Source organism: Rhinatrema bivittatum, chromosome 7 (assembly GCF_901001135.1).
Source record: "Rhinatrema bivittatum chromosome 7, aRhiBiv1.1, whole genome shotgun sequence".
NCBI lineage: Eukaryota > Metazoa > Chordata > Amphibia > Gymnophiona > Rhinatrematidae > Rhinatrema > Rhinatrema bivittatum.
Genome location: NC_042621.1, coordinates 121,562,880 through 121,587,984, shown reverse-complemented (window position 1 = coordinate 121,587,984; position 25,105 = coordinate 121,562,880). Strand labels below are relative to the sequence as shown.

Sequence of the window (25,105 nt, the reverse complement as noted above, 5' to 3'; positions counted from 1 at the left end):
GACACATCTGCCCCTTTCCTTGACCGGAAAGATATGTTTACTGAAAATGGTAGAATTGCCTAGATGGATATATGTATTGCAACAACTTCCCCTATGGCTGAAGAAAAAGGATCTGACTCATATATAAATCGAATAATTCGGGCATATTTGTGGGGCTCCCATAAAGCGAGGCTACCCCTGCAAACTATAATGAAGCCTAAAGGACAGGGAGGTCTGAACTGCCCCAACTGGAGGGACTATAATCTGGCATGTATTCTCCGACATATATATGATTGGCTGAATGCTTCAAGTATTTGCACGCCTATCTCTTTTATGGTGGAATGGTGCTCTCCTATGCGCCCAGGGAATATTCTGCAGGCTCAAAGCTCAGAGTTACCAGGGTTCATAAGAGAGAGCGCGATTTTTAAGGCGGGAAGAGCAGCCTGGAGATGTTTGTGTGTAAGCAAACTGGGAATGAAGAAGCTGTATATACCTTTTTTAACACTAATCGGAAACCCTCAATTCCCAGGAGGTACATCCTCGACATTGTTCAGATCGTGGGAGGCCCGGGGCTTGAGTAACTTATATCAATTCTTAGATCCACGCACATTAAGGATCAAGTAGTTTCAAGAGCTTAAGGAACAGTTCGGTATGGAAGCTAAGGAGTTTTATGGGTACCTGCAAGTGCGCCACTATATACATAACTTATGGCCCATAGGGTCGGACCCATACCATCCAGCCATTCTGCGGGATTTCTTTCTGCAAGCGGGGAAAAGAATTAATACTAGCGCTATATACATGAAACTTTTAAATTCTATCCCTTACGTCCTGTTGACGAGTTACTATTATTATTATCTATGTAATATTTAATTTAATTTATTATTAATATCTATATGTTATAGGTTATATGCTAAATGCTATATGTTATATGTTAAGAAACGCTGTTCCATGTAACGCCATTTGTGCGAAAGTTTTGTTATATGTAAACCGACCTGATTCGATACTTGTATTGAGAATGTCGGTATATAAAAATCCGAAATAAATAAATAAATAAATAACAATGCTATATTAGTTAATATCCAGAATAAATGGATAAGACAGGCCAATCTCACATTATCTATTGAAGAAGTTGGGCAAATTATTCGAGAAGGGGATATGTACTTTGAAAACTCTAGTATGAGGGAAGTGGGTTACAAAGTCCTACATTGTATGTATATGTCTCCCTCCTGGATGTATGCTGCAAAACTCTGTGAATCGGATGTGTGTATAAAATGTGATCAGGAAAAAGGAACCTTTTATCATTGTATTTGGGAATGCACAGTGATTGCTGGGTTTTGGACTGAACTTTTGCAAGAGGTGAACCAGATACTGGGAAAAGATATACCCAGGGACCCGAAAATATGCTTATTTCGATTGTTTAGCAATAGTGTTATCACTGTCTGAACCGCAAGCATTGCTTTTAGGTAAAGTGTTGTTAATTGGAGTTCAAACCATACTGGCAACTTGGATTACTAAGGACAAACCTCAATTATCGTACTAGAAAAATAGAATGAACTTGCATATGCAATTTGAATTCTTGACAGCGGGAGCTAGATCGAAGAAGGCATATGCAAAGTGTGAGGCTATCTGGTGGACATATTGGTCTAGGCTTCCACTCTCCACGAAGGAAACCATCACACAATTGGCCCAGATGGTGTATCAATCTTCCTCCTCATCCTGACCGGCGAAAGGCGACTCCATCCAGCAGCTTAAGCATAGTAATGATTTCAGAGGGAAGGGGGGGAGGGGGTAATGGGGGGGGGGGGGGATATCCCTAAGGAACTCTTGATATATAAGTTATAAGACTCTGCACACGGGTAGGGATGGGAGACACAAGGGACTGCATGTGTACTTATTGCAGACATAGCAGTTGTATATCCTGAGTGTTGAATTTTCAATGTAAAATGTTAATAAAGAAATTATATTAAAAAAAAAAATATATACATATAATCAACATCCTGAAAGATTGTTAACTTCCCTTGCTGCAGCTCTTCAATGCAGAGACTTTGTCTTATAATCAGTCTCTATCAGTAATTATGTCAGGGGTGGCCAACTCTGGTCCCCAAGAGCCACAAGCAGGTCTGGTTTTCAGGATATCTATCTACAATGAATATGCATGAGAGCCACCTGTTTGTGGCTCTCGAGGACCAGAGTTGCCCCCTCCCCCCCCCCCCCCCCCGAATTATGGAATCTTTTGATTCATTAGCTCCAATATTTGAGATCTTTCTCTACCTTCAGTAAACTTAAAATAATAAGCCTTATAAAACAATCCGAGGTCAGTATTGAAAGATAAACGTTTATGTAAGTTAGCTGTATAAAACGTATCCAGCTATCTTACAGGGGATAATCAGCAACACAGCTATGCTGCTGAATATCCATGCACAAATTGCTACTTAGCTGGATAAGTTAGATCTGGCTAAGGGGGTCATTTTCTAATTACCTAGATCGGGGCGGTGTCAGCACCGGAAGGGGAGGAGTCGGGGCGGCACCGGGGCGGACGCGGCGGAGACATCACTGGCGGCAAAAAGGTAAGAACCCTTATCACCGCCAGTAACGCGCCCAATAGCACCACCTTTCATGATGACACTATTGGTTTGCGAAAGCCAGCAGCAATAACACCGCGGTGGTGCGATCGCTGCCGGCTTTCACAGGCCCCCCCCCCCCCCCCCGGTACCGCGCGATTCTCAAAGGCCTGTAATTTTAGAAAATCCAGGCCTAAATTAGATCTGCTGTCTGGCAGGTCTAATTTATCCATTTAGCATACCTGTATTTTAGCATTTATCCAGCTCAGTTAACCAGATAAATAGCACCACCCCGATCCACCCATTGCCCGCCCCTGATTTATCCTGCTATCTACTTAGCCGCATAAGTGACTTATCAGACTAAGTAGCTTTGAATATTGGCCTCTTAAAATCTTTTGGCTCCTTAACCTCCCCTTTAGATCTTTTGCCTTCTGGACTGTTACATAATTTAATCTTTATCTAGCATCCCTTGTGACAAAGTCTTGAGGGTAGCTGTCTTTTTATTTGCAGGCAATATGCAGTTAGTGGCATATGTTGATCAATCACAATTAGATGACTTGAACAATAATTAACTGCTATCTGGAAACTATTTTCTCCTGGCTTGCAGCACATAAAACTTAAACTCAGTCTTCAAAGGCTGCTTATCATGCCATCACCCCAGGCCCTTCTGCTTCTGCTGCTGGTGAAGGTAAAAGGGCCAAGAGAATGAATGAGGGGATGGGGGGAATGGAATGAAGGAGTCAGAGGGAGGAGGAGGGAGAGTGAGGGATGCAATGTGGTAGGACAAAAGAGTGAGTGATGGCATCAGAGAAGTTGTGCTTTGTGTGGCGGAGAGGGGGAAAGAGTCGGTCAGAGGATCAAAGGTTCTGCGGGATGTGAGTGAAGGGGGATCTGAAGGTCTGTGAGTGAGATGATCCGAGTGGGAAGGCAGTCTGTGAATTAAGTGATCAGAAGTGGTGGAGAAAGGATTGACTGGTGAGGAGAAGGAGAGAGAAAAGAGTGAGTGAGGAGAGCATGTGGTGTTGCTCCTTTTATTCCATGCTCAAGGAGGTAAAGAGCAGGCCATGCTTTTGAATTCCAGGTACCACATCCCTGTCCATGGAGACTGTATTCACCAGTTTGCTCCTACTCCTCCAAAACAGAGGTGAACCAACTTTTTGTTCCTCTCCACTGAGAAGGGAGAGGAAGAGAGTTGTTGGAGAGAGTGATCCTTCAGGGAGAGGAGGTGGGGGACAAGGAACACTGGAGGGCTGGGGAGGGAAGAGAGAAGGTGGGGTTAGAGCCCCATTTTCTCTATCTGCCTTCTCCTCCTTACCCCAGTGATTCTGTATTCCCCAACCCCCAGCCATCCTTCTGCATCCCCAACTTAAGCCATCCTTCACCCACCAGTGCTCATTGAGCATGTGAAAAGTGGCCATGTATATGTGTGTGTGTGTGTGTGTGAAAGAGAGTTCACATATGGTCCTGGATGTCCCTTGTTTTCACAAGTCACACCTGGCTCTGTCCATCTCACCCCTCCCACTTCCTTTTTGTCTGTCTAGTACAGAATGGCTGAAGAAGAAGAGATTTCATATTTTGGATTGGCTAAGTCAAAAGTCCTAATCTAAACTCTTTTGAAATGTCGTGGCAAGACCTTAAGCAAGCTGTTCATGCAATGAAGCCCTCAAATGACACAGAACTGAAACTGTTTTGAGTGAAGAATGGGCCAAAATTCCCCAAGGATGACGGGAGAGACTGATCAACAGTTAGAAGGAATTGCTACTCTAGGAGGTTCCACCACTTACTGAATGAAAAGTTCACATACTTTTTCACACAAGGATACTTATTGTTGAATCTTTTCGTAAAATAAATAATCAAAATATATTCTTTTTTTGTCTGAGCTATTAATTAAATGGGGTTATCTTTCTCTCGTATCAGGGCTTAAATTGTGATCTTATCATGTTTGAGTATAAAACGGGGGGGTTTACAAACTTCTTCTCAGCACTAAATATTCTGGAGGCTTTACTGATTTAAAGAGCGATAATGAATCCCTTTTACAGTTCAAGAGTTTAAAACTACATCAAAGAAGTAAGAACTTCTACTGTTTGGTCTGTAGTAGGCGCTGATGATATTAGACAAGAAGGTTGCTGGTTCTGGTTCCTTGTGAGAGATATTTGGACGTATTTGGTAAGAATCTGATTAATTAGCATTCTTTGGTTATCCTGAAAATCAGATCTTTTTGCAGTGCTTTAGAACTGCAGATGCATACCCGTGGAGTAAAACATTTTAAAGCATAAAGCAATTTTGTATTTAAATAGATGCAGCAAGTTATGTTTGATATTTTCCTGTAAGTATATTCTCTGCTATTGTATTTATCTTATTCCTCCATAATTATATCCATTTATCTCTTTAACCATCTGCCCTGCTTTCTATTCCCTTCCTCTTGTTTCTCTCACTCACTGCTTCTCTCCCTCCTTCTCTGCCTTCAGTTTCCTAATCTTCTCTTTCTCCTCTTGCCCTTTTCAAGCCATGAATAGTGATGAGTTTCTGTTAACATCCGAACTTCAAGCCGCCTTAAATATATGATTGCTGTACTATGTTTAGGGCATCAGTTTACTAATTCAGATGATTTTTGAGGGAGAGAAATGGATTTTTCCCCCTTATATTTTAAGCTTGTACGTGCACAGCAGTCAGTGTATGTCAGCTTTGGGACACACAAGTGAGGGAATTTTATAGTAACACACACATCCAGGCCATGACCAGTTTCACCACTTCGGCTACCAGTTTGCCAAGTCTACAGGTAGGTCCTCCAGACCTCCTGATATTTAGCCTGCATTCCCCCCCCCCCCCCCCCCCATTAATCCAGATCCCTAAATCAGTTCATTATGTGGCTGGAAATTTTTTTTTCTGACCTACACCTCATTTATAGCCAGGGCCGGCGCGTCCCTTAGGCGACCTTAGGCAGTTGCCTATGGCACCAACCCTTGGGGGCACCAACCCTTGGGGGCACCAAAGAGCAGTCAGGTGGTGCCACAAGCGGAGCCACTTGCAGCAAAGAGGAGAAGAGATTTGTCGGCTGCGAGCGTTCACCCGCTCTCCCATGGACTTTACTGTATCGGCCCACAAGAGTTTAATTATCCCCTTGCAGTTCATACCATCTTAATAGGAAATACACCAATACATTTAAAGGATTCTAATTTATGTATTCCTATTCCCTTAGCAGCCTTAACTAAGAAATCAACAAAATTATTTGAAGGCAGAAGTCTAGCAGCAAGAAGGGTGCCTTCCTACTTTTTGCATCGAGTGCCACATGTATGGTTTTTTTACCCATTGATGAAAAGTTGCATGTGTGCACCCAGTGCAAAATTCTCCTGGTTCTCATACAATAAGCCTGATTTCTGGAGGCTAGAGTGGTAGACTTGGAGGAGCTGAGGCAGAAAAAGAGGTTTGTTTGTTTGTTTGTTTGTTTGTTTGTTTATTTGTTTATTTTTTTATATACTGAGGTTCTTGTATGAAATACAAATCACTCCGGTTTACATAAAACAGTGAGATGCCCAAAAATGGAAATATATCGAAGTATATCGAGGAGAATATCAGGGACATAGTTGCCAAGTCCCAACTCCAGTCTGGCAGCCCTGGTGCTGCCTTAGAGGAGGAAGTTCACTTGGCTGGAGAGCATCACCTTAGTGTAGCAGGAAGTGATCCTGTAGCAAGGAGCTGCTCTTCAGTTTATGCATTGTCCTCTTGCACCAAGGATGGGTCTCCCAGGGTTACTGCCCAGGAGGGGAAGGGTTAGGTCGGTGTCATAGTTGGTGATTCAGTTATTAGGAATGTAGATAGCTAAGTGACTGGTATACATGAAGATTGTTAACTTGCATGCCTAGTGTGAAGGTGGTGGACCTCACCCATCTAGATAGGATTTTGGACTGTGATGGGGAGGAGCCAGCTATCATAATACATGTGGGCACCAAGACATAGGAAGGTGTGGGAGGGAGGTTCTGGAGGCCAAATTTAGGCTCTTAGGTAGAAAGCTGAAATCCAGAACCTCCAGGGTAGCATTCTCTGAAATGTTCCCTGTTCACGCACATGTCCCAGAGGCAGGCAATACTTGGAGCCTCAATACGTGGATGAGACGATGGTGCAAGGAAGAGGGATTCAGTTTTGTAAGGAACTGGCCAACCTTTTGAGGAAGGGGGAGTCTTTTCCAAAAGGATGGGCTCCACCTTAACTAGGGTGGAACCAGGCTGCTGGTGCTAACCTTTGAAAAGGTGATAGAGCAGCTTTTAAACTACAACAAAGGAGAAAGCCGACAGTCGCTCAGCAGTGCATGCTTTGGAGGGAGATATCTTCAAAGGATATTAACAAAATAGAAGAGTTAGGGCATCCTGATAGAGAGGTTTTAATAAAAGCAAAAGTAGTCTATGTGGCTATAATTAAAGAACCACCTGAGTGAAAAGATTCCAAATTATCCCTGGTAACTGAAAAATAGGTTGTAAACACAAACAAACAAAATACACACTTTTAAATGTCTGTGTGCCAGTACCTGAAGTCTAAGAAGTAAGATGGGAGAGTTAGAGTGTATAGCGGTGAATGAAGATGTAAACCTAACTGGCATCTCAGAGGCCTGGTGGAAGGAAGATAACCAATGGAATAGTGCTATACCATAGTAAAAATTATATTGCAGTGATAGGGTGGATCAGTTTGGGAGCAGGGTAGTACTTTATGTTCAGGTTGGCATAGATTCCAACAGGATAAAGATCCTGCAAGAAAATAAATGCACTTTGGAGCCTTTATGGGTAGAAATCCCATGTGTGTTGGGGAAGTATATAGTGATAGGAGTATACTGCCATCCACCTGGTCAAAATAAGATGGACAATGAAATGCTAAGAGAAATAAGGGAAGCTAACCAACTTGGCAATGAAGAAGTAATGGAAGATTTCAATTATCCCAATACTGACTGGGTAAATGTAACATCAGAACATGCTAGAGAGATAGTCCCTGGATGGAATAAATGACTGCTTCATGGATCAGTTGCTTCAGTTACTGACGAGAGAGCGCTATTTTAGATCTAATTCTTAGTGGAACACAGGACTTGGTGAGAGGTAATGGTGGTGGGACCACTTGGCAATAGTGATCATAACATCATCAAATTTGAATTAATGACTGGTAGGGGGACAATAAGTAAATGTACAGCTCTAGTACTAAACTTTCAAAAGGGAGACTTTGATAAAATGGACAAGATAGAAAAAACTGAAAGGTGCAGCTACAAAGGTTGAGTGTACAACAGGTGTGGTCATTATTTAAAATGGTGGCCTTCCTTCCACCATTAAGAATGGTGGAAGGAAGGCCAAACGATTGCCAGCTTGGTTAAAAGGTGAAGTTAAAGAGGTTATTTTAGCCAAAAAACATTTTCTTTAAAAATTGGAAGGATCTATTTGAAGAAAATAGGAAAAAGGATAAGCATTAGTAAGTTAAATGTAAAACACTGATAAGACAGGCTAATAGAGAATTTGAAAAGAAGCTGGCCATAGAGGTAAAACCTCATAATAAAAACTTTAAAAAAAATATATCTGAAGCAGGAAGCCTGCGAGAGAGTTAGCTGGACGATGATAAAGGGGTTAAAGGGGCACTTAGGGAAATAAGGCCATTGCGGAAATACTAATTAATTCTTTGCTTCAGTGTTTCCAAATGAAAATGTTAGGGAGATACCCATTCCAGAGACAGTTTTCAAGGGTGATGATTCAGATGAACTGAACCAAATTGCAGTCAACCTGGAAGATGTAGTAAGCCAGATTGACAAACTGAAGAGTTGAAAATTGACCGGACCAAATGGTATACACTCAAGGTTCTGAAAGATCTCAGAAATGAAATTTCACCTCTGTTACTAGCAATCTGTAACTTTAGATGTGAATCGGTTTTTTACTCTTTCAGATAATAGAAGGACTAGGGGGCACTCCATGAAGTTAGCATGTGGCACATTTAAAACTAATCGGAGAAAGTTCTTTTTTACTCCGTGCACAATTAAACTCTGGAATTTGTTGCCAGAGGATGTGGTTAGTGCAGTTAGTATAGCTGTGTTTAAAAAAGGATTGGATAAGTTCTTGGACGAGAAGTCCATTATCTGCTATTAATTAAGTTGACTATAATAACCACCACTATTATTAGCAACGGTAACATGGAATAGACTTAGTTTTTTGGGTACTTGCCAGGTTCTTATGGCCTGGATTGGCCACTGTTGGAAACAGGATGCTGGGCTTGATGGACCCTTGGTCTGACTCAATATGGCATATTCTTATGTTCTTATTTTCTTACATTAAAATCGTCCATTGTAACCCCGATATTTTAAAAAAGCTCCAGGGTGATCCGGGTAATTAAGACCAGCAAGCCTGACTTCAGTGCCTGGAAAAATCGTGGAAACTATTCTAAAGTACAAAATCACATAACATATAGATAGACATGGCTTAATGGGACACAGCCAGCAAAGGTTTACCTAAAGGAAATCTTCCCTCACAAAGCTGCTACATTTTTTTGAAGAGGTTAATAAATATGTGGATAAAGATAAGCCAGTAGATGTAATGTATTTGCATTTTCAGAAGGCATTTGACAAAGTCCCACATGAAAGTCTTCTAAGAAAAAGAAAATTAAAAAGTCATAGGATAAGAGGCAGTGTATTTTTGTGGATTGCAAACTGGTTAAAAGACAGGCAACAGAGAATAGGATTAAATGCTTAGTTTTCTTGGTGGAGAGAGGTAAACAGTGGAGTGCCTCAGGCATCTGTACTTGGACCAGTGCTTTTTAATATATTTATAAATGATCTGGAAAGGGGAATGACGGGTGAGGTGATCAAATTTGCAGATGGCACAAAATTATTCAGAGTAGTTAAATCACAAATGGATAGTGATAAATTGCAGGAGGACCTTGTGAGACCGGGCATCCAAATGGCAGATTAAATTTAATGTGGACAAGTGCAAGGTGATGCATATAGGGAAAAATAACACATGCTGTAGTTACACAATGTTAGGTTTCATGTTAGGAGCAGGAACAGCTGTGGGGGAGGGAGGGAAGGATTCAGATAGCAGGGATATCCATTAGAATAATGACTTCTTACCCTCAGGAAAATGATCTCTAAGAAGAAAAAGAGAGCATCTTACATCACATCACTGAAACTGAAGATTATTGAATGTGCAAAGGAGGCCAATAATTGTGTAGCTGCAAGAGAATTCAACAATATTGAAAAAGTCATCAGAGACTGGAGAAAAATGAGGAAAAGCTGCTAGAAATGCCAAATTCAAAGAAAGCCTTACATTTCAAAATTGCACCTTTTGATGGAATGGAAAAGGATTTGAATGATTGGGTAATGGAATGCAGACAGAATGGCTACATTGTGACTCTCGAGCATTAGGATTTGTGCCCTTCAAATGGCAAAAGAAGAAAAATATTCAGCAACCAAAGGTCTGAAAGAATTCATAGCTGTTGCACTGGAGGTGGACCCTTGGCCTGGCGCAGGATTGGTACGGCTCTCAGGGAGGTCCCAGAGGGCACCTGCCGCCAGAAGGTGGAGCACACAAGGAGACTGAGGCAAGCTGGAGCTTCACCAATAACAGTCCGGGGGTTCTGCAGGTTGAGCCCTTGGGTACCCAGACTGCCTGGGCTTAGGTCTCCCAGATAGGTAGCGGAGAGGTGTGCCCACCAAGAGCAAGGGTGCACGGCTAGTGGAGAACAGCTGAGCTAGACCGGAACAGAGTGTACCGGAGACCACTGGAAGGGAACAGGAACTGAAGGTCCTCCAGACAGGATAGGCAGTGCCTAGTGGTCTAGCTTGTAGAAGGCCATGGGCAGCATCAGAGCAGGCAGACCTGGTGGTCACAGGAGAAGTGAAGAGTGACAGAGTGAAGCACAAGGGTCAAAGCAAGGGTATCCATCCGAGGGTGGTCAGCCAAAGCAAGGGTCAGTTCCAGGTATCAGTCCGAGCGTGGTCAATGGCGAGCAGAGGTCAATACCGGGTATCAGTTCAAACATGGTCAGAGGCAAGCCAAGTTCAGAACCGTGAGTCAGTCCGATAAGGTACAACCTGGGAAGCGGAGCAGGAATCAGGAATAGACGCAGGAACACACACTGGAACAAGGACAGGAATGCAGGAACACTGGAACAAGCACAGGATCAAAGAAAGGCACACAGGACGGCAACTAGCTTCTTACGAATGAGACGACCCATTTGCCAAGGCAAGGAACTGGAGCCTGAGCCCTGCCTTTTATGCAGGGCTCAGGTGACGTCGTCATCACATGCCGCGGAGGAGTTTCCCGCGCTTGGCCCTTTAAAGAGCCAGGTGATCTGCGCGCACACGCCTAGGGGTGGACCTGATGCCGACGAGGATGCCGAGCCCCACCGTGAGGAGCAGTGAGAGGTCGAAGGCCCCGAGGAGCTTGGAGACGTCGTAGGACGCCGCAGATGCTGGGGGCTGCCTGCGGCTGCAAAGGAGGATGGACCAGGCCTCGCGGAGGGGAGCCTGAGGTGAGCAGACCCGGCAGTGGCACTAGCGTGGCCGGGACTCGCAACAGCATTGTCTGGTTGGTGTTTGCAGTTCATGAACCGATATGGATTGTGCCTTCGTCAGTGCACAAATATTTCACTGAAACTACTTAAAGAGCCTAATGAAAAGATCTGTTCATTCCACAAAGTCATTATTCAGCAGAGAATAAAGAATAATTTCGATATGAATAACATTGGTAATATGGATGAAATGCCGATATTTGATATGCCTGGCAAACTCACTGTAGCTGGCGTTGGTGAGAAGAACGTACTCGTAAAAACAATTAGTAATGAAAAGACCCATGTCACGGTGGCCCTGACTTGCCTGGCAGATAACAAAAAACTGCGTCCAGTGATAATATTCAAGAGGAAAATGATGCTCAAGATCTTAAAATTCCAGCAGGCATAACTGTTTGAGAACATTCTAAAGGCTGGATGGATGAGGGAACAAAATGTTGGCTGTGCGATGTGTGGGGTAGATGACCAGATGCGGAGCTAAGAAAACGACAGTCACTATTGGTGTGGGATATGTTCTGTGCACATATAACAGAGGATGTGAAAGACAATTCAAAAAAAATGGTGACCAGGTTAGTAGTGATTCCAGGAGGTCTGACATCAGTGCTCTAGCCGTTACATGTCTGTCTAAACAAGCCCTTCAAGGACCAATTGCGGCATATGTGGCAACAATGGAAGTGTTCTGGGCAAGCAAAGTTAAAGAAAGGAGGGAATCTGATGAAACCAGACGTTAATTTGGTAGTGAAATGGGTACAGGATGCCTGGGAGTCAATTCCACCAGAAATGGTCAAGAAGTCATTCCTGAAATGTGGCATTAGCAATGCTATGGAGTTCAGAAGACAATGCCATCTATGAAGACAAAGACGAATCAGCATCAGGTGAGATGATTCAATAGATGGAGACAGCGAAGACAACGTTTACACTGGCATCAACAAAGAACAGTTCCACAATTTATTCGGACATTCCGACAAAGAAGACTCAGACTTAGAAGGATTTGAATGAGGCACTTTAGTCTTCATTTAATAACTACCGGTACTAGTAAATAAGAGATTTTCTTAAGTTGTTAAATGATGATGTTTCTTATGAAACACTTTATTCTGCTTTTAAAAAATAAGTGATTTTCTTAAGTTACCAGTTTGTTTCTTAGTATTTCTCACAGGACAAGCAGGATGGTAGTCCTCACATATGGGTGACATCATCAGGATGGAGCCCAATCACGGAAAACTTCTGTCAAAGTTTCCAGAACTTTGACTGGCCCCTACTGGGCATGCCCAGCATGGCACTAACCCTGCAGCCAGCAGGGGTCCCCCTTCAGTCTTCTTTTTTCCACGCAGCAGTAGCCTCACGGTTTAGGAGCTCTGAAGAGATTCCTGACAGGAATTTTCCTCAGAGTTAATTAAACTTAAATTGCCCCACTGGGGTCCCTCCTCTAACTTTTCTCAGGCTGCGGTACTTCGGTAAGTTTTTGACCGTCTTTCGTCGATTACTGTCGAGTTTGGCCCTCGCGGCCTACTGGCCGTCAACCGTACCACGGCTCGATTTTTTTTTCTATGGCCATGGCGTCGGGGTTTCGTCTGTGCCTGAACTGTCTCGTACCATGTCTATCACAGACCCTCATGGAGTCTGTGTAATGTGTTTAGGCCGTGAGCATGATGTCCTGACTTGCACCAAATGTGCCCTCATGACACCAAAAGGTCGCAAAGCCAGAATGGAGAAGATAGGTCTCCTCTTCCGTGCTCACACCCCGAACTAAGAGGCCTTCCCAAAAACCTCAGCCTCGCCAGGTCCGGAAGCAAAAGCCGCAAGCAGCTTTCTAGCCGGGGCCTGCTTCAAGTTTTTGACTTTCACTTGGAGAGCAGCAGCCTGATTCCTCTGCCAAGCATACCAGTGGGAGGTCTATTGTGCCACTTTCACGGCATGTGGCAATCAATCACAACTGACCAATGGCTACTAGCAATCATTGCTCAGAGTTACCACCTAAACTTTCTTGCTCTTCCACCGGACTCACCACCTCTGCAAGCATGGAGAGTATCCGAACATTCTGTCCTTCTGGAGCAGGAGGTTTCCCTTCTTCTCCAATTAAGAGCAATAGAACCCGTCCCTCTCTCGCAGCAAGGCCTAGGGTTCTATTCCTGGTACTTTTTGATCCCCAAAAAAATCTGGTGGAGTTCGTCCAATTCTGGACCTACGTGCTCTCAGCAAGTACCTACAGCGAGAAAAGTTCAAGATGGCAACCTTGGGCTCGCTTCTACCTCTTCTGCAAAGAGGAGACTGGCTCTGCTCTCTAGACCTTCAGGACGCATACACACACATTGCGATAGCTCCAGCTCATCGCAAGTACCTCAGGTTTTTAGTAGGCCCAAAGCACTATCAATACCGCGTGCTTCCGTTTGGCCTAGCATCGGCACCACGAGTCTTTACCAAATGTCTCATGGTTGTTGCAGCTTTTCTCAGGAAAGAAGGTGTTCACGTCTACCCCTATCTGGATGACTGGTTAATCAGGGCTCCAACCCAGCAAGCCACTCGGTCATCCCTCGATTTGACCCTACACACTCTAATTTCTCTAGGATTTATCGTCAATTACGAAAAATCCTATTTAGTCCCATCTCAAACCTTGTCGTTCATTGGGGCAGACTTGAACACCTTGCAGTCAAAAGCCTTTCTACCTCAAAAATGAGCGCTAACCCTCATGTCTCTCGCTCACCAGTTGCAGTCTCAGCATACAGCAACAGCTCGCCAATTCCTCGTCCTTTTAGGACACATGGCGTCCTCAGTCCATGTCACACCAATGGCCCGCCTGGCCATGAGGCTCATGCATTGGACTCTGAGGTCACAATGGATTCAAGCTGTTCAGTCTCTGTCGACCATTGTGCACATCACCGACTCACTCTGTCTGTCTCTTGCCTGGTGGAAAGATCACAACGATCTCCTCCAGGGACTGCCCTTTCAAGTGCCAGATCCTCAACTCATTCTCACCACCGACACTTCCAACCTCGGCTGGGGAGCCCACGTGGACAATTTACAGACACAAGGGTCTTGGTCTCCAGGGGAAGCCAAACATCAAATAAACTTCCTAGAACTTTGAGCAATGCTATATGCTCTCAGGGCTTTTCAGGAATGCCTGTCAAATCACGTTATCCTGATTCAGACGGACAACCAGGTGGCCATGTGGTACATCAACAAGCAGGGAGGCACAGGCTCCTTCCTTCTGTGTCAGGAAGCTGCGCAGATTTGGGCAGAAGCGCTCTCCCACTTGATGTACCTCAGGGCCACCTACTTGCCAGGAGTGGACAATGTCTTGGCAGACAAACTGAGTCGTGTCTTCCAACCGCACGAGTGGTCTCTCAACCCCTAGGTAGTGAACTTCATCTTCCAACAATGGGGTTTTCCCCTGACAGACCTCTTTGTGTCCCCTCAGAACTACAAAGTCGACAATTTCTGCTCCCTCATTCGAAGCGACCGCTCTCCGCCCAGAGATGCAATCTGCCTCTCGTGGGCAACCGGTCTGCTCTATGCATTCCCTCCACTTCCTCTTCTCTCAAAGACTCTCGTGAAGTTACGTCAGGACAAGGGAACCATAATCCTGATAGCACCTCACTGGCCACGCCAAGTGTGGTTTCTCATACTCCAGGATCTCTCCATCCGCAGGCACATTCCCTTGGGAATGGACACGCATCTGATCACTCAAAACAACGGATGCCTACGCCATCCCAATCTTCAGGCCTTGTCTCTGACTGCATGGATGTTGAAAGGTTAATCCTTCAACAACTTAACCTTTCAGATTCGGTTTCTCGTGTCCTGATTGCTTCCCAAAAGCCTTCCACAAGAAAATCTTATTCCTATAAATGGAAAAGGTACACATCATGGTGCACTTCGCAGTCCCTTGATCCCTTTTCCTGTCCAATCCCAAGGTTTTTGGACTATCTCTGGCATTTCTCGGAGTTAGGTTTAAAGACCTCTTCAATCAGAATGCATGTTAGTGCGGTAGCCGCCTTCCATAATGGTGTCGGGGAAGTCCCTATATCAGTACAACCCCTCATAACACGATTTTTAAAGGGCTTGCTCCATATGAAGCCACTTTTACGTTCTCCGGCCCCTTCTTGGGATCTTAACCTGGTTCTTGGTTGGCTCATGAAACCACCATTCGAGCCTCTTCACTTCTGTGACCTAAAATATCTCACATTGAAAGTGATTTTCCTTTTAGCTATCACTTCAGCTCGCAGGGTTAGTGAGTTACAGGCCCTAGTTACCTATCCGCCTTACACTAAACTCCTGCAGGACCGGGCGGTACTCCACACTCACCCTAAGTTTTTACCCAAGGTAGTTTCGGAGTTTCATTTTAATCAATCCATCATACTACCTACCTTTTTTCCCAGGCCCCATTCCAATCCAGGGGAACAGGCTCTACATACCCTTGACTGTAAACGAGCTCTAGCTTTCTATCTAGACCGTACACTTGCCCACAGGAAGAGCACTCAGTTATTCATCTCTCCATCCTAACAAATTAGGGCAACCTGTGGGTAAGCAGACTCTCTCCTCCTGGTTGGCGGACTGCATATCTTCTTGCTACCAGCAAGCAGGCATTCCCTTTCAAGACCGTGTTAAAGCACACTCTGTGAGGGCCATGGCGACAGTAGCACACCTAAGATCGGTGCCGCTTCCTGACATTTGCAGGGCTGCCACCTGGAGCTCTCTCCATACCTTCGCAGCCCACTATTGCTTGGACAAAGCCGGAAGACAAGATTCCATCTTCGGCCAGTCTGTCTTGCGCAACCTTTTTGCAACATGACGTACCAACACCCTATCCGCCTGCCCGGTGGGGTTCAGGATGCCCTCTACCAAATTCCATCCCAGTTGTTGTGCCTGTTGCACACCGTTGGGTACATTTGGTGCATGTTCGGACATCCTCAGCTCGGTACTCACCCATATGTGTGGACTACTATCCTGCTTGTCCTGTGAGAAAGCAAATTTTGCTTACCTGTAACAGGTGTTCTCACAGGACAGCAGGATGTTAGTCCTCACGAAACCCGCCTGCCGCCCCGCGGTGTTGAGTTCGTAACGTTTTCTTGTTTTATTTTTTCGGCACTGCCTGTAGCTATCAAATGAGACTGAAGGGGGACCCCTGCTGGCTGCAGGGTTGGTGCCATGCTGGGCATGCCCAGTAGGGGCCAGTCAAAGTTCTGGAAACTTTGATAGAAGTTTTCCGTGATTGGGCTCCATCCTGATGATGTCACCCATATGTGAGGACTACCATCCTGCTGTCCTGTGAGAACACCTGTTACAGGTAAGCAACATTTGCTGATTCCACCATTTCATAAGCCCCCTATGTTTTATCCATGGGTGACCGATAATTCTTGATTTTGGGGCCCAAAAAATACCCTCGACTTATACATGAGATCGACTTATACACTAGTATATATGGTAATTCATGTGCTGACAATACATGAATCATCCTGACATCCTAGCCCGCTGCAGAAGCATATGAGTGTCTTTGCTGTTGCATACGGAAGAGATGAGGGACCGGCTGTGAGGACATTGAGCAGCCTGGATTATGATGATATTTTATTGGATCAACATGAGAATTAGTACGTGAGCTTGCAAGACCTCTTCTTCCCTGGCATCCGAAGATGGTTTCTAAAGCTCATGTATGGCATCCTCTTTGAATTGTTCAGAAGTTGAGTCCAGTTAAATGTATCTCAGACTGCGTGAAATCCATTTTTCTCATGAACCAATATTACTACCTGAAATCACCAATCCTCCTCCCCTTTAATTTGAAACTCCTAAGTACTGTCAGTTTAGATTGCTTTTTGTCATTTGGATGTGTTTTATTACATTTTATACATATTTATCAAAAAATATAAACCAGCAACACCTTCATGTTCCCACTCCCTATTAATAAGAGCCAGAATGTTTTTCACATTCTGCATCCCGTCATCTCTTACAGTTGCATCACACTTTCCCCACAAAGTTCTTCTATATTTTAAACATTTAAATATTTTCTGTTCTGGTACTTAAATTTAATTTAATTTACATAAAAACTGTACTTAAGCCCTGGTTTTATTTTTTTTAATTACTTTTTCATTAACAATCCCGCGGTCCTTGGGTTAGTACTTACATTTCTTGGTGTAGGTAGGTGAGCATGCGGCTTACTTGTGTCCTGGATACCTCTCCATCTACGTCAGCTAAAAAGGTGTAAAGAAACTGGAAGGTGCTGAAAGGAATGCGCGGTGATCCACTTTCGCGCTCAGTGGACAGGATTTCACACGCAATCTTAAGAGTCTTAGCTATGGTCTGAAGAAGGAAGCAAGCAAAGAGAAATAGCAGTGAGAAATAGCCTCTCTTTTTTACATGCTCTGTGTGCATTACGCATCCTTTTCAATGCAGAGATGGCAAGTCTCCCAGACCGCGGGGGCCAGAAGCTATCGGGATGTAAGCCTTCCCAGCGTTTGCCCTTTAATCACTACAAAGACATGGTGCATACAGCAATGATCCCCAATGTCTGCCTTCTGATTGCTTTAGTGGTGCAGCTCTTAGAGCAGGGATCTCCAGTGTTTTGGCTCAAGTCTTCACAGTGATGTGACTTAGTGTAATGATGCCCCATATCTGCTTTCTGACCTCTCCTGAAAATGGGAGCTGAAGCCAGTAAGTCACTTCATCACCTGGTGCTCTCTCTTTGATTGTAAACTCTTTTGGACAGGGATCTTACATCTATGTGAATTATTTTGTACAGTACTGCACACATTGACTACTCTGATTGTTGGCTGCAGGCACCTCATTATGTGGGTCTCTCCTAGTTGAGGCTACCAAGCTGCATGCTTGCCAGTAGTGGCAGAGATGATTCGAGCTCTAGGGCATGAGAGCTTCTTGCTTGTTGCAGTAAGAGGATTCTTTACTGTGTACACTTCCTTCCCCCATGTTAGCAAGAAAACTTCAGTATTTGTACAAATTTAATGCACAGCAGCATGATTACCATATAAGAATTTGTAATACAACTGATGACATCATAATTTCCTTTCCTATATTGGCTACTATAGACCCAAAGCACATGTTGAAGAAGAGACGTGAGTTGGCCCCACAGCTCATGTGAATTATCACCACCATCCAATAATTCATATGTTGATCTAATAAAATCTATCATACACAACAATTATATCATGCTACACTTTGACCCTTCTTTGGATGAGTTGGCGGTGATGGAGGGGAAGATGGAGGTTTGGGTTTTTTGTGGGGTTTTATTTATTCATTTCTTTTCAAAATTAAAATGTTTTGTACAAACATATGTTGGTCAGCAAAAAGGATGTTAGGCTTAAAGAGAACTTTCGTTAAAAATAAATATCATTTATATGACTTACAACTCCCAGGGAGCTGCAGGCTAGGACAAAGAATTTCAACCACTCAATCTCCTCAGCAAGGCGCCCCACAGTTATAATACTCTCAAAGAGGTCGATTGGGAGGTTCTGCGACTTCCACATGTCCAGCAGTTCACTCGTCTCAATGGTCAGTCTGCCTGCAAGCTAGAAGAAAGCAGTATGCTATGTGTTAACATCTTGCATGATGCTTAAGTGTTCTGCTGAATAAATCATTTGCTAGTCTAGCAGATACTAAAATCCACTTTATATTTTGTTTGGGTAGAACACTTAGGGGTCTATATAATAAAACTTACTCAAATTTTTTATTTTTAGCATTTTCTTCATTAAAATATTTGCTTGCATGTTAAAATTGAACTTAATGTGCCATGCAATACATTTTAAAAAGGGCATGCTAAAAATCACTCTCAAAGGCATGTGCATGGCATTAGCATGGACATTAACATTCATGCTAAATGCCAAAAAATCACTTGTGCCAACCGGCCTGAAGTAAAAGGAATAGTTAGCATGGGGAGATTTGATACCCACTAGTCATAGGCGTCACTACAGAGTGGCAAGTGCCACACCCAAAAAACGCTTGCCACCCCAGTTTTATAGATTGAATCAGTTGTTGCGTGTGCCAGCCGCGGCAGGCCCTCTTACCCCCGTTCGCCTGCTCCAGCGCCTGGTTCTGCCTCTCTCGCGGCCGTGGGCTGCTGCCGCCTCCAATTCAGGCCGCTCCCAGCTCCGCAGCAGATGTCTCAGCTCTGCGGCGGGCCTCCCTACATGGAGACGCTACCGTCTCACGCCGCGCACATCAGTTCTCCTGTTGAAGGGGCCGCGGTGGGAATCCAACCCGCAGCCCCGGATGATGACGTCACTGGGTCCCGGTACTTAAAGCCAGGCCCAGCCAGTGCTTCCTTGCCTTGGCAACAGGTCTCCACGCTAGTTGTTTGCTTAGTTGCTTGTTCCTGTGTTTCCTCCATGTTCCTGGTTCCTGATTCTTCTGCGTTCCTGATCCTGGTACCCATTCCTGCTCCTGTGTTCCGTGTCTACCCTGCTTGTTGCTTCTGACTCCTGGCTTTGACCTCTGCTTCATCTGACTATGATCCTGCCCGCCTCCTGGTTTGACCTTTGCCTTGCCTGACCATTCTCCTCCTGTCTTCTGGTATTGACCCACGCTTGTCCTGCCATTCTTCCTTGCCTATCGCCTGCCCTGACTTCAGCCTGCTCTACGACGCTCCTCTCGTTTTCACTCTGGACTTGGCCTCTCAGGCTTCAGCCTGTTCTTACTTGGGCGCCCTCTGTCTGCCTCCTGTTCTCATTGGTGCCCGGGACTCCGCCTCGTCCGGATCAGACCATCTACTCCTACTACCGCTGCTGGCCCCTGGCTGACCTCCTCCTTGTCCCTGAAAAGATCTCGGACGGAGGCCCACCTAAGCCCAGCCGGTCCTGGTACCCAAGGGCTCAACCTGCGGGGAACGAGGGCTGGTATTGACGAAGCTCCAGCCAGCCTCCGTCAGTCAGCCAGCTCCGCCTGCCGACAGTGGGGACCCGTAGGGCTTGCCCTGCGGGTAGCGTCAACCCCACCTCAGCCCAAGGGTCCACATCCTGTGCAACATCAGTCAGGGATAAACCAAACCCCTGTCCAATCCGATGCAGCCATCACCTACACATTCTCAGCTTTAATCCACCTCCCCACCAACCCAGCTGCAGCAGGAGTCATGTTTAAGTGAACGTTATCTCCTGCTGCCACAGGGTCAATCTCACAACTCTTACCATAAGATCAGCCCCATGACAGCAGGGGGGATGATGTTTAAATGTGACTCCTGCCGCTTATGGCTCATGCCACAACCATGAGTAAGAGGGAGTGGCATTGCCCCCCCCCCCCAAAAAAAAAAACATAAAAGGACCCATGACCTGGCAACCACCAGTGGACCCCATCCCATTGGTGGCTAAAGAAGGAGCAGGCCTCTGCAGAGCTCACCCTGTGGTGACCGAAGAAGCAGAGGAGCAGTTGTCAGCAGGCCCCATCCCACTGGTAGCTGAAGAAGAGGCCAATCAGAGAGGGGGAGGCTCTGATTCTGTGTGTATGTGTGTATATGTATGTGCAAGAGAGCCCTCATTTGTGAGAGAGCCTGAGTGTATGTGTGTAAGAGAAAGATAGAGGCTGCATTTGTGTGTTATGCCTGTTGGTCGCAGACGGCTGCGACCGCGAGTACTCGTAGCTTGTTCTGCTTTCCTACCCTCCCCGGGTCTCCTCACTGCATGGGCCTCTCTGCATCACTGCATTCCGCGGGCCGCCACTTGGAGGCACAGACGCCATTACTTCCAGCTCCAATGTCTGATCCTCCTAGGCGCGCGCGCCACAAGTCCTGCCTTTGAAGCCACTTTGGTGGGAACCTCGGGCGCGTCCACTGTTGATGATGTCATCGGACTCCGGTATTTAAGCTCCTGCTTCGCCCCCAGCACCGACTTGGCAACAAGTTCCGTACAAGTCTTTCGCCTGCTTTGTTCCTGAGACGCCGCTCTTGCTTGTATCGTGGACCCTGTCTGGCACCCGCTCCTCGGGGGTCAGTGTGCGCTCTATGGGGTCCTGTTCCCTGGCCTACCCTACTCCTCGGGCTGGCCCCACACCTCTTGGGTTTCATCTGGCTTTCTGCTCTACCTTGGCTCTCCTTGGGAACTACTGCTGCGACTTGTGAGTTCTCAGCCGGCCTTCCCCGCTCCTCGGGGTTGCGCCGTATCCTTCAAAGATTGTTCGTGCCTTTCCGCTCCTTGGGCCGCGCTCTTTGTGTTTCTACAATGGACAGCTGTCCCGCTCCATGGGCCTGTTTCTCCATTACTCAGCCAGCTACCCTCCGATCTCCAGGTACCTGTCTACGTGAGCTAATGGACTTGGGTTCGGGCTCTCCTCCCCCGGGGGGGTCGCCTACACTCTCCCTCTCTGCCCACTGCACTGTGGCTCCTCCCCTCGGGCTGCACCATCTGAGAATATCCTGCCTAGCTGTTTGGGCGCCCATCATCCCGTGATCTGCCTGGCTCCCTCTCTCTTCAGCCCCTCCAGGTGCCATCTACAGACTGCTACCCTACGGGGGTCATTTCCTGGTCTCTGGGGCTCTCCCCTCGACTGTGTACAGAGTTTCCCTACACTCCAACACCTCGCCTCCTGACGGTGCGGACCTGTGGGGGCTCCTCCCCACAGGCTCTATCAACTCGCACCTCTGGCCAAGGGTCCACATACACAGTAACCATAACATTGTGTGTGTGTGTAGGAGAGAGAAGTTAGCATGGGGGGGGGGGGGGTATAGAAGTTGTGTGTGTGTGAGAGAAAGAGAGCCTGCCCATATGTGTGTGGGAGAGAGAGAACCTGCATTGTAAGAGATAGTGTGTGTGTGTGTGTGTGAGTGAACACGTATAACTGTATTAAAGAGAGAATAAACGTGTGTTAGGGTATTTGTGTTGGAGAGAGAGAGAGAGGATAAAGTTTGTGCACCTTCCCCCTCCCCACTTATCCAGGACAATATAAGGGTGACTGGAAATCAAAAGTTCCCAAGTAATGGAGAATTATTTTTATTTTCCCTATTAGGTTTAATTATTGGATGTTATTAGATGTATCTACTGCTTTGAAATATGTTATTGGTGATTGGAGTTTTTAATTATTGGATGTTATTCTATTTGTCAGCTACTTTGAAATATATATTATTTTTATTAGTATAGCTGATTCATTCATATTCATTTTGTTTGTTTTATGAGAAATGGTAATGTTTCTGTTTTTCCATTGTTGCACTACATACAGAATCTGTCTTGTTGCGGTTTTCAGTTCAGTTTTTATCTGCACTTTTTTTTTATACTTTATGGTCTCTTTATTCTATTTGCCGAGGGTCTATCTGTGTTCTGCATGCGTGACCATGCTAGTGTATTCTGCTAGCGTATAGTTTCTTTTGGAGGGATGCATAGCAGCTGACTTGTTTTGTTTTTCCTAATAGGTGCGTTGGTATTTTAGGGCTGGTGTAATATTTCCAGTGCTGTCTCTTCAAGGTAGGGTTGTTACTGTTTGAATCATTATGGCACAAACTCCAAGGTTTGCTATATACTGTAGGTTCTAAGTTTCTTTTTGTTAGAGTTCTGTGTGACTTCACAAAGTGTCTGGGAGTGAAAGGTGTTTGTGCTGCTGTTACTGAGGTGAGAACAGAATTTGAAAGTTTGGGGTTTTTTTTAATATGGTGAATTGTAAGGGTCCAACATCTGTTGCTGAGGGACTTTCTGTGGATGCAGATTGTGTTACAGAACTAGAGGTGCAGGATTTATTTTGAGATTCTGTTGCCTTTGGTATAGACTTTAGTCGTCAACTTCATTCATCCAGTTCTTCTATATGAATGAGAGTAACAGATATATTTAATAGTTGTTTTACTGGGAGGTTAAAACTGGGTATGGGGTTTTTTTGTTGTTTTTATTGCTCAGAAGGATCTTGGGACTTTTTTCTTATATCTTTTATAGTCAATTTAATGGTGGGGGGAGGGGAAGTGGGGCACATGATGTATGTATGTAAATGTCACTAAGGTGTGCCCCACTCCATACTTGGCTTGCTCCCCCCTGTTGCCACCCCAAATACTTCTGTCTAGAGACACCACTGCCACTAGTTCCCCCCATAAAAACTGGCCCAATATCCCCTTCCAGCCGCACACCCCAAGTTCCTTCCCCTCTTCACAGGGCTAATCCCCTCCCACTGCACAAATAAAGGAGCCCCCTCCAGGACTACCCCCCCACTGCAATAATGAGGAAGCCTTTTTGGTCGCTCCCTAGGGAACCTCTCATGATAGCCATATTCTGACTTAAGCGGCAGAATTAACAGGAGGGGCTTTGTTGTCCCTCAGAGAGATCTCCAGAATGGGAGGTGACCATATTAGAAGGAAGAGGGAGTTGGTAGGCCCCAAATGAGGCTTCCCCTTCCTTGTAAAAGGGATGTAGCCCTGGAGAGGCTTCTTTATTCGTGTAGTGGGATGGGGCATTATCACCAAAGGGAGACAGGCACATTTTCTTATGTGAATCTATATAGTGCTGCATACGTCCAGGTAGCAATTTAGAAATAATTAGTAGTACTTTGAACAGTGGGAACCTTGGGGGCTGCAACAGGAGATGGGGGTGTTGGGATGATCTTCATGGGGGCGCTTGGAGGGGATGAAATCTGCTTTGCTAACCAACCCTTTCACTCCAGACTGGCTAGCATGGGAGTTTTTTTTTTTGAGGTAATATGCACAGTAAAACCCTGGTCCAAGACAGGTGTTAGGTTTTTTGGCTTTAATGAACCCATGGAAAACAGCAGGTGGAGATGAATATATCAAATTTTTTACCATGTGCCCATTAAAGACTTATTTGCATATGATACTCCAACATTTATATGCAGATAGGTGCTACTTTTAGCACAACCCTGCTAATTACATCAGACCCTGGTTTTGTTTGCTCATTAGGCTTTAATGGGGCAATTTTCATATCTACCCACATAAGCACAGAGATCACGGGTACTTTTACCTGCAGGCTATGCACCAGTTTCTGAAGGGCAGATTCAAGCATACTTCTTTCAGAACTGTTGTGGGAAAAAGAACTTGCAGAAATTTGCCCTTTCTTGTTCTATAGATACTTTTTCCAGGTCAAATAACATTTGTAGTTTTGAAAATGCAAGACTACGTACGTTGCTGCTGTCCCCCCCCCCCCCCCCCCACCTAACCCCTTTCCCAGGAACATCTCCACTACTTCGCTGGGAGGTAGGGAGAATAGTTAGAAGAGCAAAGGCCCAAATAGACAAGAAAATGTTGATAAAAGGAGGAGATACAGTCTTCTTTGATATATGAGGGAAGAAGTGAAAAACCAGATAACATAAAAAGAGAAAATGAGATTGATGCTGAGAACTGGCAAAGGTGAATATCTTAAGTTCTTTTGTTCAGTATTTACAGAAGAAGGCAGCGATGGATCTTCAGTGGAAAATGGCATTGATAAGAACATAAGAAGTGCCATGCTGGGCCAGACCCATTGAGCCCAGCAGCCTGTCTCCAACAGTGGCCAGTCTGGGTCACTTGAAAGTGCCTGGCAAGTCCTAATAGGTTGATCCCATCCCTGTTACTCACTCTCACAGATAAAACGTGGTGATCCTACATCTACCTGGCTAATAATTTTTAATGGACTTCTCCTCCAGAAACTTGTCCAAATCTATTTTAAACCCATCTATGCTATTAGCCTTAACAGGATCCACCAGTAATAAATGTCTTAATTTAGTTGTGCATTGACTGAAAAAATATTCTTAAATTTGTTCTAAACTTAGATTCCCCGGCCACAGGGGGCCGCAGCCGGCTACTCTTACCGCCCCCCCAAGCACCGGGACCGCCGTCAGCATCCGCGCGACGGCAGGGAGATATCCCTGGCCAAGCCTCTGGCCGCCTCCTTCTTCGCAGCTCCTGCTGCCGAACCAGTGCCGTGCTCCACAGTGGGAGAGACAACCTCCGGCCTCCTCTTTGTGGCATTAGGCCGCAGGCCAACACTTCCTGCAGCCCACGTCGGGCAGGGCCATCCCTAGGCGCGCGGCCGTGCCTCCTGCACATTCTTAAAGGGCCAGCACCGATTATCGCCACTCAGCTTCCTGGATGATGTCAGGGGTCAGGAACTACTTATAGGAGCCTCCTCTTCCTATTCCTCAACTTG

General features: G+C 45.4%; 2 protein-coding genes across 3 annotated transcripts in view; one reads left to right on the top strand and one right to left on the bottom strand.

The window, feature by feature from the left end:
* LRRC20 (leucine rich repeat containing 20) overlaps positions 1–25,105 on the top strand; it is a 384,326-nt gene that overhangs the window by 222,628 nt on the left and 136,593 nt on the right. The gene's annotated exons all lie outside the window — the stretch shown is intronic.
* The window catches only part of LOC115095421 (ropporin-1-like), a 62,018-nt gene that overhangs the window by 6,264 nt on the left and 30,649 nt on the right, over positions 1–25,105 (bottom strand). Inside the window, exons 5-6 of the mRNA XM_029609043.1 lie at positions 18,416–18,577; positions 17,179–17,354 (exon numbers count right to left, since the gene is read on the bottom strand). Of these exons, the coding sequence (XP_029464903.1) occupies positions 17,179–17,354; positions 18,416–18,577 (338 nt within the window). The remainder of the gene's footprint in view (positions 1–17,178; positions 17,355–18,415; positions 18,578–25,105) is intronic.